Source organism: Coturnix japonica, chromosome 4 (assembly GCF_054131305.1).
Source record: "Coturnix japonica strain WE chromosome 4, WE-NBRP24, whole genome shotgun sequence".
NCBI lineage: Eukaryota > Metazoa > Chordata > Aves > Galliformes > Phasianidae > Coturnix > Coturnix japonica.
In genome coordinates, this window is record NC_140666.1 from 56,325,383 (window position 1) to 56,341,250 (window position 15,868).

Sequence of the window (15,868 nt, forward strand, 5' to 3'; positions counted from 1 at the left end):
TGAAATATTTCTCTTCCACATGTCAACTCGCCATTCAAAAGTATGCCCAAATTCAATTACAATGCTGCATACGTCTTGAACCCACTCCTTAGGAAATGATCTTTATTGAGCTGCATTTATGAGATCACCTTCACCATTTTCTTTCATGTCAAGTATCAGCAAAAGCAAAAGATTTTGCTCATAGATAAAAACAATAGATAAAAATAATTATAATTCACTTCAAACAACCCAACAACATTAAGCACAAACACAGAAGAGACAACCAAAAGCCTTACAGCCAGTCTCCTTCACCCTTGCCTGTTGCAGTGAGGGCTAATTTTCCTATCCGTGGACTCACAAGCATCCATCTAACTCTGACTCAACCAGACAACACAAAGGAAAACACCGTGCTTTACCTTTCAGCTTCCTCTACCCTTGCCATGCCCCATCAGCACGGGATTTGCACAGAGCATCATCCCCACGCGGCCTCACCCACAGCACTGATTGCCGATGCTGATCTACAGGAGCGTTGTGTTTGGCACATGCCCAGCTTCTGGAGGAGAAGAACCACACTTTGACATTGAAAACAAGTAAAGCAACTAAAAGGAAAGAGCCAGAACACACAAACCTGAAAAATCAGCTCTACTGACACAAAATTAATCAGTTTGCTGATTTTAAATAGTCATCCTTGAACGAGAACTCAGCAAGCATCACGTTCCATTCACACTCAGACTGCAGAAAATTATCCACAATAAACTTCATTCTTTTTCCAGGATTAAGAATTGTACATCGTGCTCGCAGTGAGAATCTGTTTTACGCATTAGGGAAAGTAGAGAACTGGATGTTTTTCAGGTTAAGTGAAGGTATTTTTGCATTTTGATCATAAATATTCTCCTGGTCATTTTTTGGCAAAGCTGTCAAAAGACATTTGATGCCATTTTTCAAGACGTTGTTATTGGAAGACAGACGTTAAACTCTGTATTTAAACAAAATGTGCCTGAAACATTGAAAAGCTGATTTAATGTTAACAATTATGCAATTCAAGCAGTACCTGGGCCAAAAACCAGCTCCTAAAGATAATGGCCAGCAGGAAAAGGACTGCGTTCCTAAAGAATGTAAAGAAGTAAGTATGGAAACCACTTCAGGAAGTAAAGAGGGAATGGGAAAGAGATGTTCCTCTCAAATGTGTTCTTTTCTGTTTGCCAAGTTTCTATCGTTTTATTAATATCTCACGCACACACCCAAACAACAATAAAGGTGTTAATAATAACCCAGTAGTAGAAAGCACTCCTCTATCTCTGATTTATTCTGAAGCGTCAAGGTACTCAGGCTTATATGGCCTCACACTGCAAGCAGCTTGATTTGGTGCCAAGAAACAATGTGTGCATGAAAGCAGGCTGTGAACAGTTCACCTCTGAAGTTAAAATGACTCATGTCAATGCTAGAGGAAGAGAAGCAATTCTAAAGTAGTCTGTCCAGTAGTGCCCTTGTCTGCATCTTCCAATGGGAGCCGGAGGGTGCAGAGGCAGAGGCTCTTGCTGGACGCCCATCCCCTGGCACATCAATCCCATCCATGTGCAGTAGCCCATTTCATAGAACCACAGAATAATTTAAGCTGGAAGGGACCCTTAAAGGCCATTTAGTCCAACTGCCCTGCAATGGACAGGGACACCTACAGCTATACCAGGTGCTCAGAGCTCCATCCAGCCTGACCTTGAGTGTCTCCACGAACAGAAGGATTTTCCAAGGAGGTATCAAAATGATTACAAAAGGACTCTCGTGCTGATAAGCATTGACCAAAACCGTATTCCAGCAGGAATGTGGGGTTATTCTCCAGAATTCTGACAAAAAACATCTAAAATGTAACTGTTACTATAAATGGCTCTCACATCCTGAGCTCCGGGTTGGAGAACACACAATTTAGAAAAGAAGGATAAAGTAGTTTCAATTGTGGCCTGGATCCCCAAGGCAATTTTTCCTGTTTATCATTCTTTTTTCCATCCCCTCTTCCTGCTGTACTATCAGAGAGTGGGAATGGGAAAGAAGAATTCCCTGCACATGCATCAGAACTAAGTAAACTATCTGCTTTCCTGCATCCTCTAATCCTTATCAATGAGTGTAAAATTACGTGCTAATTACAGCAACAAGAAGTTAAGCTAAAAGTAATAAAAATTTAATCATAATACATAATGAGATTTCTTTTTAAAGGCTACAAATTGCAGACACAGTGGAACTACCTAAAGAGAAAAAACCATAAAGCCAAGAGATTACTTCTTCCCTTTCACACTGATAATATCATTACATATGGTAGAAATCTCTCTTAATTATATGCAAATTTCTTACTAAAAAACAGTGCTAAAAAAAACAACTCTCACAAACAGAAATACAATGGCTGCAGGAAAGAAAAGTCTTCAGAAGCATCAACAAATGCAGAAGAAAACCTTACACTCACTAAAGCCTGAAAATAATCTTTCTTGTTTACTCCAAGAAGTAAAAGCAGGACTTGGCTAAATTTTTGACTTGTAAATTCTTCTACTTACCTGCAAAGCACAGAATTAACCAATGAATTTTTGTTTTTTGTCACCTTCCTAAAATTTTTTGTTAAAGGTTCAGATTGGTTTTGTTTTATTATTCCCTCTATTTTTCACTCCCAGAATAGAAAAGCTGCCTTTCCACTGTGGGGAAAAATGCTGAAGATCAATTTGCTTAATTAATTCTTACATCAAGTGCAAGAGCAGGGAGCCCAGAAAGATCTGCTGCTGTTTCAACAGGTGATATAACAAAGAAGTAATCTGAAAAGATCTTATCTGTCCCTAAACCATTTTGTGGTCATTGATAGCAGTTTCTGTAAGGAGGTTTTCTTATTCATTTGGAGTTGGGATTTCCTCTGACTGACTGAAAATCACCAATCAACGCTCAGATTTAGGTATGTTGATGGAAGCAAACAACATCATCTTTTGCTGATGCCTGGAAGTGGTTTCAGGTGAGGCAGGAATCAGATGCAGGTCACTTTCTGAAATACGTTGGAAGCCGGGCGATGCACAATTTGTAACGTGCCCGCTTTAAAGCATGCATGAAACATTGCTGCTGAAGACTGAAGATAAATGCTTTGCTGTAATCAATCAGGGAAGCACTATGGTCGGCAAGCCTGTTTGGCAGCTTCTCTGGAGATCGTAAATCAAAAGATTCAGAATAATTTCCAGCATTTTTGTAGTGAGGCCACTCCCCAGGTCTGTGCCGTGCTGGGAGGGTCCCTGGGATTAAACTGGGGTTGAGGCACGAACAAACGAAGGCAGCAGTGATAACCACTGCAGCTCTGTTAAAGGCAAAGAATCCACTAAAACTTTAGATTTTGGGAATGACTTTTTGACAGATGGGTGTAGACTCAGAAATACTGAATTAAACCAGCACTCTTACTGCCTCTGAAATGCAGATTATACCACTGGAAATGTCAAATACAAAGTTTAGACGATTTCTATTACACTCAAAAAATCCACATGGGCATTTATTATGATGATTTCACATTTGAGTTAATGTTGGACATTCCACGTACAATGCAAAATTCTTTGGCTTTTGTCAGCTTTACAAAGGAAATTTGCCATTCACACCATGAACAGGCGTATGTATTGGTTTGCCTTTCAAAGCGCGTGCAGTCCACTTTGCTGCTGATAATCTGCATAAAACTGGATTAAGGAATCGGGAATTCTTGGTGTCACAACCGTCAATGCATCCCGAAAGTGCCGTCCCATGATACACTTGGCATTGATGTCTTCTTGAAGCGCCAGCAGGGCAGCTTCTCTACAGACTGCTGTTATCTGCAACGACACAAAGCATCCCACCACGTTATGATTTTAAAATGCATTGCTTGGAATGAAGAAAGGTTATCAGCACATTCTGAATGCCAGATACTCACCAGGACAGAGTTTCACTGACACTTCTCTTTTTTATTTAAATAAATGAGGTTGTGGGTGATTAGCACTTCCCAGCAACAGGATAGAACTCCAAATTCAAACCACAATAACATTACGCTTCACGCACGAGTACGCTGCAAATTACTTCAACTTGATAATCATATTACCTTGCCTTAACCCCTCTGCAACACCTGATAAATTAAAACCCCAGCAAGCAGCAATACATTTTTCTGTCCCCAAAGCACAAGAGCAGATATTCCCAGGCTCCGTGGGCACTTTTCCTTTTAAACTTTAAGCTGGGAAAGAAGTAAAACCAATTAATTCAGCAAGGAAAGCTCGAAGGAGAGGGGTGTGTGGAAAGGGAGGGGGGTGAAGGTCTCATACCCTGAAATGTGTTTTTAAGCTCTCTGGACTTCAGACAGCGGAAACAGACTGATGCCAGTGTCATTCTAAAGACACATTGCTGTGGTGAAAAGAGCTTGCGGAATGAAAAGAGATATTGTGATTTCCAGTGCAACAGGGAAAACAGTGATTGATATTGACTGCTCCCTTATATCTGTAAATGAAAGAGCCAGCTGAAACACATTTGTCCAGCTATTCAGCATATTTTCTCTGTTTGTTCACTTACTGAAAAGAGTTCCCCTGCTTATGCTGTGCTAATGGTTGCCAAAGCCGTTTAGTAGCTTTTTAGAGGATTTAGCAGCATGTTTAGGAAGCTTTCACAAGAAAACATGCATGGATTTAGTTGGCTTTGTCAAGTTACAACAATATTACTTTTAGTTCCGTGCTGCTCTAATGAACAGTGAAGCTAAACACTGCTGTTATGCATTTTAATGCACTTCAGGACTTCAGAGACATTTAAAGGTGGAAACAGAGCTGAGCTTTAGTGCTCCAGCTTCTTAGGGAGATAAGCAATGTATCCTTCCGGAAACTAATGCAGGTACTTCAGTCCTTCCATTCAGGTTTTTCACTAAGTAGGTGGTGTGACTATTTCCTACTTTCCAACACAAACACAAAGCTATTTGAAGATTAAAAAAAAAAAAACCAACAAACCACCACCACCAACAAAAAAAACCTGGGGAAATAAAAACAGAATACACAAAACTGAGAACAACTCCCCCACACGTCCTTATCCCTGCTTGAAACCAAACGCAGCAGTCTTTCAAAAGAGAGAAGACTCTGGATAGAGAAACAGATCCCCAACTCCAAAGCTGCGCTTGTATTTGTGCCAAATACAGCACTAAGGGCATGTTTTCCACAACACAAAGAGGAAGAAACCTTTGGGTTTGTCCCTTCTGTTCTGCTCTCAGAGACCAATTATCCACAGCATCAAAACGACGAAGCAGGATATCACTAAGTTCAGTTGTTGGGAGGTGATATATTGCTATGTAGGAGAAGCTATGTAAAGACTGTCACACTGGCAGATCCAAAAAAGAAGGCACACCACTGCCAGTCCTATATCTTCCTGTTTTATTTGCACAGGGATACACTTGGGAGGAATTTGCCCGTAAACCAATCCTGATGATGTCTAGATGCTTTCCCTGAGCTCTGCCAAGAGTATCAGTAATAGCGACCATAATTAATCTACAAAGGATTTTTTTCTTTTCGTTGCATTCTGAAAGACTGTAACATAAGTTCTGTGATAACCAAAAATACAAAACATGAGGAAACAGCAGAAAAATGGTACTCTTTTATTTGGTATTCAGGAATATCTGAACTGCTTTTAAGGGAAGAAGAAAGGATTTTAAGGCATGAATTATCATCTTCTTTTTTCCTGTCTGCACTCAGACTATATCTCCCATATAATATTGAGTAATAAAGAGCAGGCAATATGGCACAGTGTTTAAAATTTGGGCCCTTGCACATAGTCTAAGAAGATACAATGGCACTGTTTCTGTTCCTTTGCCAACTGAGGACATCAGGTCTCTAATGGATATTTCTTGCCATAATCGCACTGGAACACCTCATACCAGACCAAGCAACGGAAGGGATTTAAGACCTCATTTTTTCCTGGATTAAAGCACAATATATGTCAGGTTGAGTGAGACAAAGAGGAAAGGGAGCAGAAGGGTTTTATGGACAGCACAGAAGAAAATCAGCAGCTTTTCAGCGCAATGTGCAAGGTCCTTCCCCGCAGGGCTCAGCGTCACTCCCATACTAAACACTATATCTAGATCATGAGTTTTAAAACCTTGCAGTAGACTTTTCCTCAGTGAGTTTGTCCAATTACTTTATTAAATCACTTCTCCTTTTGGCCTCCATGACATCCTGTGATGAGCGTCACGATCTAATCATGCACTGTATGAAAAAGCACTTTTGTTTGTCTTAAAGTGGGTAATTTCAACAAGTACCTCCTAGTTCCTGTGTTATAAGAGCCGTGATTCATCTGCTCTCTTTTTACCTTCCCCACATCATCAGTGACTGAATGGACTTTCACTACATCCCCCTCCACAAGCCCCCAGTGACAGTCCTTGCAGAGCCCTCGGGTTCTGCTCTGTCCCTGTGGCTGGTGCTGCACCATGGCACCAAAAAGCTCCCGGGTTGTTTTATTTCAGAAAATAACCCACAGCATCTCCAGCAGCTTTTTCTGTGCAACAACATCTAATTTAGACATCATATTTCTGAGTTTGAACCCTGGCTGACTTTCTTTTCTCTCCACTGCACTTATCAGCTTGAACAGCATCTGCCTGCCCCTATAGATGAATGCTGTTAAGCACCATTTCCTATGCATTGGTTTTAAGGCAATTCGTATCTATTTTCAAATACAAATCCAAAGGATCACAGTTTTTGTCTTTTCAGTATAAAAAGACTTCTGGATCTCAGCATGCTGTAAAGAATAGGAATAATGATGTCCTATTGCTGTCCCAGAGGCGAAATTGCAGCTCAGAACACTGAAGGACAAAACAGGTATTCTCAGTTTCATCTGAACTGAGGGCAGCTTTCAGCAATGACCATTAAAGCGGTGATGAAGACATTAAGTGAATGTCAGAAACAACACACAGCAGCGGGCCAGGCAGCAGGTAATTAAACAAGTATGGGGTGAAGGTTGTTACTGCAGGGATGAATAGCCAGCAGGGTGGGGCTAACTAGTACTAAATCTATGAGTGGTAGAATATACCCTCCATTGATTATTAGCATCATTACAAATGAAAATTTAACAGATGTGATTCTCATTTTCAGTGCAGTGAGAGCAAATTACTGACCTATTTACTGACATTAGTCCGATGTCTGGTCTTAGCATGGAAATAATTTTCAAGCCTCCTTTAAAAAGCACATTACCATTTTTTTTCTTGTTAACAACAAGAGTTGAACATAAGGAGTGATTTATCATCTGAGTGAGTGCTTCCAAGGTCAGAAAGTAAGCAGCTCATTTACTCCTACTTCGAGGCCCAAAAGGGACTGTGTCAGGTTATCCTGGGAGGAGCGGAGAGCCCCAGCGAGCCAGCCAAACCACACAGCTCAACTGCAACCAGCAGAGCCACAAACAGGCTGGCAGCCATTCCCAAATAACGACGGGTCCCAAAAAGCAATGGGTTTACACTGAGCCGCTCCACCTCCAGCAAGCACAAAATGCCAGGTGCTGGCTGAAGCACCCCGAGCAAGCAGTGCTCAGCACAACCCATCCTTCCATGCCATTTTGCTGGGCTGGCTCGCCCCGCTCCTGGCAATGAGTACCAGCCCTTTCCAGGGGAATGAAAGTCCTTTTCAGCTTCTTTGTGTTTAAAGTGCTCTAAATAGCTTTAAAGAATCTTAAAAAAGAAAAAGCAAAAGCAAGAAAGAAACCAGCTTCTGTGCTAAAGCCTTAGGTATTCTCAAGAAAGTGGTTTTGTTCATACAGGGTCTGCAAGGAACACCTGTGAATGTCGGCTTTAATTGGGCTGCAGCTGGTGTCAATTGTGCACGCAGTCCCTGGCAGACACTGCCTGCACATTGTGTTTCATTTTCCTTTTTCCCTCCTTTTTAACTCACTCCTCCTCCCCACCAGTTAAAGAGTTGTAAGGGATTGTGTGTAAGAGGGATTAGGAGCCTGGATACAGAATGGTTTGTGAATAGCACAACGTGGGGTGCTGCCCGGCAGGAAGCTACTACCTGCAAGCTACTATACAGCACCAGGGCAGGCTGCTAGGCTGCAGTGTGGGCACTGACCCCCTGTGTTCTCCATGAGGGGTCCGCCAGCCCCACTGGGTCCCTCCGTGGCACCGCAGCTCACTCTGTGACCCTCTGTGCAGACACAACCCGCTGCTGGCCACAGCCTTTCATGAAGGTGTAGGCATGAGGTTGGGCCTTCTGTACCAGGCACAAACAACCAGACCACTGATGGGAAAGCAATCCAGATGCTAGCTGACCACTGGGTTACTGTTCTAGCAGCATCACGCTGCTTCTGACGGGCAGAGCAGTTGTGGTATCACAGCATGACACTGGCTGAGCAGTGAGGCATGCCCCAGGTAATGCTTGCATACAAGATGCTGCTTTGGAGATAAAAATGCTGTCTTAAGATGCCACGATTGCCATTTTATTCCCCTTGAAAACAGGTTAAATTAAGAGGTTTTCAAGCAGTGAGAGGTAGGCTTCTGAGGCATTTCAAAAAGTCTTCAATTTTGTATTTCTCTCATGTTTCAGCTTTCCTGTTTTATATATACAATAGGAAACACAGGATAACATGCCTTTCTTTTCTTCTCTGAGAAGATTAATCCTTACAGCCCACTACAAATCTTGTTCCGTTTAGGAGAACAACCATCCAACACTAGGGAATAATTGATTGCCCTGTTCTAAGTTTTCATCTCATCTCTGAACAACAAAATCACCCCTATATGGGCGCCTCTTCCTTCCACTCACATCTGTGATCCGTAGATTTAAATCAGGTGGGTTCTGCGTTTGGTCATCCTGAAAACGGAAAACTATATCTTCTAAACGGAAGAGAATAAAGTATATTAGTGTGATGTGTTTCATACGGTACTCATTCGTTCTTGAGACTCATGTGCTGCACCCATCGCTGGAGCTTTGAAGGGAATTGACTTAATAACTGGTTGTCACTTCACACAGCTTTCATAACCTGCTACAGCAATGCTAGAAAAAAAACAAGTGTGCAAAGCACTCACCAGCCATGTAAGCACCCCAGTGAGACAGAGGTTTCTTTGATCTCTAAGCAACTATGTTTTAAAACATTATTAAATGTTTTCCTGAAGCTTAAGCTCAGTTCTATTCTGGTTCTATATTCACGAACACTGCATTGAAACAGATGAGCCCCTATTTGTATTGAAACCATCCTCTGCAATGAGGATGTATTCAAGTATTATTTTACAAAAAGATAGACTTCCTTCTTCCTTGTTTATTAAAGAGAGATTTAATATGAGTTGACGTTGGACAGTTACTTTAAAACAGAGAGGAAGAAGCAAGCACCTTTGTAATTCTTAAATAAAAAGGATAGGTATTATGTGTGTCTTGTGTCTCTGATCCAACAATCCGAGCTAACAATCTCTGCTATTCCTGATTTCTTTTATGAGAGGTTGTTAAGGAAATGCAATTGAACAAAACCAGCTTCTTTAATGATCACTATAGGTGACTTCAGAATAGAGAGGCTCAAGTCTTCACTTAGTGTTTAATCTACAGTGTGCTTATCTGTGTAACTTCACAGACTGATGCACTTGTCACTACATGTGCATGTGACCAAAGCCTACCTGATGATCTGCACCAGGGACATTAAGTTTCTGTTCCACCTGAGTACAGCCAGTCTGAGCAGGACAGCATTCTCCTTGGATCTTTCCATGGTGGCCACAGCTACTCTGGGGCTGCAATAGAGACCACGTCTTCCTCTTGGTCTCTGCCAGGAGGGCTAGGCTTCATGTCTGTCTGCTTACTATTGTCATAGCACCTGGAACACCAGTGGGACTGAGCCAGGCCACTGGTCCTGGGCTTTCATGGGGCAGCAACCAGTGGCCACAAAATGCTGTGTGTAACTGCTCCTACAGATCCAAAAACTGAGCTGGGCTGTGCCTGGGCAGCAGATAGTATCACACATATCAGTAGCTCTTAATATTCTATGAAGTTCAAACACACCCAGGGAAAAATAAGGAAGAGATAAGGTAAGTAGCCAAAATTAAGCATATGTATCATATCTATAGCACATGATGACAGCTAGTGAGAATAAACCAGAGCCTTCAGTGGTACATGCTAAGTGTCATCATACATACCTCTACTCATCCCGACATGTTCCAACAGAGCGAAACTTCGAACCCGTCTGTAAGCTTTCTCTATTCTTCTTTCCACTCTCTTAAAAATGTTACTAGATGTGGTATCCTTCCAAGCAATATATAAAACATGTAAATTCCAATTTAACTTCTGTAACTACAAGCCCAAAATGCAGCTAGTTTCCAAGACGTACTGTGTCGATATGGATCCCATCACTTTGGCAGAGACATGTCATAGCTGCACCTTTCACAAAGGAATTCCGTAACAAAACGAGTTTTTACATGCTGGGACTGAATATTTTTAAACAGCGCTCTCTGCCAACTTCAAGTTTCGGCTGTATTTGTGTAACTGAAAAAAGAATCACACACATGTTTCTATACAAGATTAAGCTGCATTTCTGGTTAACCTCAGAATTATTTCATTTTTATATAAACATTTAATGAGAAAGCTTAACTTCTTCCCTTCGGTGAGAAAAAGGAAGCCAAGCCACCAGAAAAACAGTCTTTCTGCATGTACACATACATATGTGTGTGTGTTCACTTTAATTAAAAGCAATTAACAGAATACTGTGTTCTCACTCAGAGTCTGCTGTTACTATAGAGGAGCTGCACATTAAGCCAGTGCTATTTTGCTGAATGCCGCTAGCGCGGTGGATGGAATAATTCAACTAAAAGTGTAAAAGACTTGGAGGAGATCATTAGCTGTAGCCATCCTAAGTTTCTCTCTAGAAAAGCAAAACAAAAGAAAAGCAACAAAACAGATTTGTCAGCTTCTACCTTAGGAAACCTATCGGGGTATGGGCATTAATTAGCTCTTTTGTTTGCTCGGCTTCTTTTAGATGATGAGGCTGAGCAACACATTCAGCATATTCCAAGTTTCTTGCATTGAAAAATAATTAATGCTTTTGCTTCTCAAGCCAGTGTTTCTTTTCACAAGTTTCACCTGGTAGAGCAGCAGAGGTCTGAGACTCCTATCAAAACAAAGCAAATAAATCCAGTTCTGCAGAAGGAACTGGGAGACATGTCCTCCCTTCCCTAAAAAATATTTATTCTTTTGTCAGTAGAACTCAGCCAGTCTAGAACTGCCTTTCAACTCATTTCAGCTGCAGTAGCATTTCTGTTACACTACGTCTCCATTAAGAGATGGCTGAATCCACTCAGCAAAGAGCAAAAATATATATATATTCTTTTTCATGGTTTTTGAAGTTCTGTTTTCATCCTGTTTTTAGACCTTCCACTGTGGCAAATACTACCTCTGATTTGGATATGGTACACCAAGTAAACTGCAAATGTATTTATAGTTACCTATGCATGAGATATCATAATACAATAATACATAATACAGTAAATGCAAACAAACTCAGCTAAAAGTTAATAGCCAGAAAGTCTAAGAAATCTTCTGTAGTCCTTCTGTTTCTATCTGTTGGATAGATAGCACGCAAATCATAGGATAATGAGAATAAAAGGGATGTAATACCTTCTGTTTTTTTTCTATATGGCTATTTACACATGCATACATATCCTGAGTTGAGGCAGGGAGTGGGAAAAGACATTTGTTGTGTAGGGTTTTTAGACTGAAAGATGAATAATGTCCTTAATGGGAGCTCCCTTGCTTTTCACTTATTGGATCTCAGTTCCTGGAAGGTGAGAGATGTCTCCAATGGAGTATCTATTTCCTTGGCAGAGTGCTAAAGGAATTTCAGACTGTTTCTAAGTTTACCTCTTGGAGCTTCCCGTGGTACCCAGCTGCTCATGTTTCCCAGGAAAATCAGAGGACTGCATGCCTGCGTTCTAGGGGCAGAGCAGGGCTGGGAGTGCAGTCAGACCTAGGAAGCAATGCTGTTGCCAAAGGTAGATCCTGCCGTGCATGGTTATTACTCCTTAAGGAAGAAGCAGAAAGGCTGGTAAAGAGCTTAAAGTAAGGCAAGTTTTGCTTGTGCAAAAAAAAAAAAAAACAAACCACCAAAAAACCAAACCAAACCAAAACAACAAAAAAAGGAATCAGCAAGGAAAAGCAAGGAATGACATATATATATAAGAAAGAATAGTGGTGTGCCAACAATTACTTTTAGTTACGGATATATTTAAGAGGCACACTTGGCTGTAGCACAGCAGAGGATGCCACAAGAGTGAGATGAGATCTACTATCACGGAGCTAAGGACCACTGCTATAAAACCTCAAACCAGTAAGAAACATCAGCGACAGCAGCAACAGGTCTGTTCTGCACTGCCAAGGGGCCCTGAGCTGACAGGTGCCATGTTTGAGGGACAAAAAGAAGTTACCAAAAGCCTTTCTGCACGAACATGCCTCTTGTTCCTTCACTGATTTACCTTATGAAGAGTAAGCTCTACCAGACATAACATCATGGTCCCTCCTGTTTCCATCACTGGAGAAAGGAGTTATCCTAGCTCTGTTTCTGCTAACTGCTACAAAGGGAAGGGAGGAAAGAAAGACGAAAGAAACAGCTATCACAGAATGCAATGGAAGAGACAGGCAGGACCCTCAGACGTGGAAAATTTTTGGCAGAGGGGACCAAGGAGGAGAAAATGAGAAGAAAACCCAGTACTACAGGTTGTGAAGTCTCCTCAAATCCATAGCCTGCAGAGTAAGAACATAAAGCAGCCTTAGCCCATACTGCAAGTTTCTGTAAAAGAACTATGCAAGCTTAGACCTTCAAAATACCTAGCAGTCTGCATTGGGAGAAGCTGGTAAATACACAGAGAAAGCTCACCTATTCTTCTTACCCGCACTGCTATGGATCCACTCCTCCTCACAAAGCCAGCAGCAAACATGTGCCTTCTCATGACTTGCCATAAATATTTTACTTCACTGAACTGGGCAGCCAAGCTGCGCAATCCCACAATCGGGCATCACCGCACAGCTTGAACTGACTCTTGTCAAGAGATGAGCTCATAAGATTCACCCAAAAATTGCCTACATGCAGGAGAAAGGGGAAACTTTCCAGTGAATTACAACTACTCATTTTATGTTAGATGCACAGACACCAGGGCTACAACAGAGAGTGTTTCAGTGCCTGTACAAACACAGCAAAAGAGTGAGGACAGCACATATGGGGTGCTAGCACAGAGCACTGGTTTGCATGCCGAGCAACACAAAATGCTATATTCTGTCTGTTTTTTAATTCATGATTCTTAGCATTTCCTGCTTGGTATCACATTCAACATACTTCATGATATCTGGAGGACTTTGTCATATCGATGATCTGCTGCGTCTGGTATGAGAGTATCCAAAATGCATGAGATGTCATGGGGAAGCTGGATCTCATGGTGTGATGCCACCCAACCTGTCTGGTGCACATAACCCAGCCTCAAACCTCTTCTGATATTTCATTCAGCTGTGGATCACTCCAAACCCCATGGAAGAAATATTTCAACATTCAGAGTTTTTTTAAGAGGAAGACCTTCCACACCTCAGCGGACATCGCATTCAAAGCGCATTGCCAAATATTATATGATGTCCTTTCCAGAGTTAATTTTTAATTTCCTGACTTCACTGCATGAGAAATTTTCAAATTGCCTTGGCAGTCATTTGACAGCATGTGCAGACCTAATTGCAGGAGTGAATGCAGCGTCAGCCCAAATGCAAACCTCTGGACTGAGGAATTTCTGCAAAATTAGTTAGTTTGTTAAATTAAGTTCCAGAAAGCACTGCAGTCCAAGAAATGATCGCAGATGTACGGTAAAGGGCACAAACCTTACAAACCTCAGAAACATTGCCCCAGTCCGCCATGCAGTAAGGGGACACAGGTGTCCTAAACACATCACTCAAAAACCCAACGATTTTCCACTTCATTTTTTAATGCCGCAGTTCCAAACCCACAGATGTTGTGCATGGCTATAAATCTTGGCACCCTCTCCATTACGGAAGAATTTTCCCCCGGTATTCAGCGTTCCTTGCTTCACCTTAAGTCACCCTAATCATGCTGACATCTACTATCGATGATTATATTAGCCCTAAAAGATCCTTAAACAAATGAAAAGGACTGACTTCCACTCCTAAAGTTCTGCTTCCAATTTTCTAAAGGAAATTAAATAATGTATAAATCAAATGCTGGGCGCAAGCCCAGGCAGCTGAACATCGCTTTGTCCTTTCAAAGTGAAGAGGAAGTGTCTGCTGCAGAAGGGACAAGCCAAGAGAAATAAAGTTTAACCTCAGCTCCATGTGAAAGTGATTTGGGATAATCGAGGGAATCTGCAAAGAGGTTAAAACTGGGACCACATAGTAACAGTGGAACGTTACACGATGATCAAAAATCTATCAGGGGCTGACCTTCACCTGGGGGAACCATGCGGCCCTCGCAGCTCATTATGCTGGAGTGGAGCGTGAAGGGCAGGAGGAAGAGCAGACGAGCAGGAAGGGGAAATCTATTTATAGTGGGTGCTTGTCATGTCATGGTAATCTTACCATTTTTCTCAGGTTTGCTATATCCATAAATAAGTTCTGCCTGACAACTTTACAGCAAGGAGCCCATGTAGGAAACGTTCACGCTGCTTTCCAGTTCTTCTTTAGCTAATATGTACTGCTCAGACTGTTGAGGCAGCCACCAAGAGACTTCTTAATTTATGCACTATTGATGGACTACTGGCCTTTCTCTATAAGATGGTGTATATCAAGAAGGGGAAAAAACACTGAAATTGTGCTAGATATTTTCCTGGTATTATCTACAAAGTAAAATGTGGCCATAATTGCCACAAGGCATTTCACAAAACTATTGGGAACAGATGTAGTTTATAATATGATTTCCACATTAAAATAAGATTCTGATGAAGCTTACGTGGTTTCAAGAAGAATTTGCACTGACATTTTTGCAAACAGAAGATCAGCCCTGGACTTTATAATTAGGGTCAACATAACCCTATTCACATAAGCCAGACTTTGATGGAGAGACAAAGATGTGACGTCCAGCTATTAACACTTCAAAAATGTACATTCCTGCCCATTTAGAAAATCTTCCTCTCCTCAACTTTAAAGGCTATAGAATATTTTAGATGCCATGCAAATGGCGCTTAAAAACAGTCTAATCCCTTCACTTCCTTCAGAAAGCAGCAAAATTATTTTCAGCGCTGTCACTTAGTTGTTTTGTCTGTCACAACGCTAATCGGGCAGCTGGCAAAGCACGGATAGCCACATAACAGTTACATACACACAGCAAATCAACAAACATCCTGCTCAGCTGTTGCAAACATGTCAGGAAATGCTTCACAGCTAAAAAAATAAACAAAATAAAAACAAATTCCCCTCTCCGGAATACTTTCTTTTAGTTTTCCCTTTTAAAAATCAGAGCTCATAGACATATTCTTACAGTATAGAACTATTTTAGATGTAAAAAGCATAACGAGTGCTACTGTCATTTACATCTCAGGATGCAAACTCATCATTAGCACGGCTGATTCAGAAGAACCAACAGGTTTACTGTGCTCACAGACTTGTAATTTATCAACAATTATCTATACACTCTAGATAGCTATAAAAGATTAGATTGGGCTTCAGGAACACTATCTTAGCATAAAGAGGCAATTCAATCAACTGCTATAAGCAGGGAGCTTCACCTATCCATCTTCCACGCTACCTCTCTCTGGACAGAGCTGTGCTAATGAAGCGTCAGCCTGTGCCAAGGCTGTGTTTAAAAGAGTAAAGCAAGCAAAGGAAGTAGGGCTTTAGTGGGACCACAGGGCTTTACACAAACACTGCTAGAATAAACGCCTCCGTAAAGACCTCCAAGTTTCTCATCACTTTGTCTCGGCAGGTTACCAAATCTCAAGAAGGAA

General features: G+C 41.5%; 1 protein-coding gene across 1 annotated transcript in view; it reads right to left on the reverse strand.

Annotated features, from left to right (window-relative positions):
- Positions 1-3,451: 3,451 nt before the first annotated feature.
- LOC146761082 (ATPase family gene 2 protein homolog A-like) overlaps positions 3,452-15,868 on the reverse strand; it is an 88,349-nt gene continuing 75,932 nt past the window's right edge. The window contains exon 3 of the mRNA XM_085546878.1: positions 3,452-3,794. Within this exon, the coding sequence (XP_085403004.1) occupies positions 3,618-3,794 (177 nt within the window). The 3' untranslated portion in view covers positions 3,452-3,617. The remainder of the gene's footprint in view (positions 3,795-15,868) is intronic.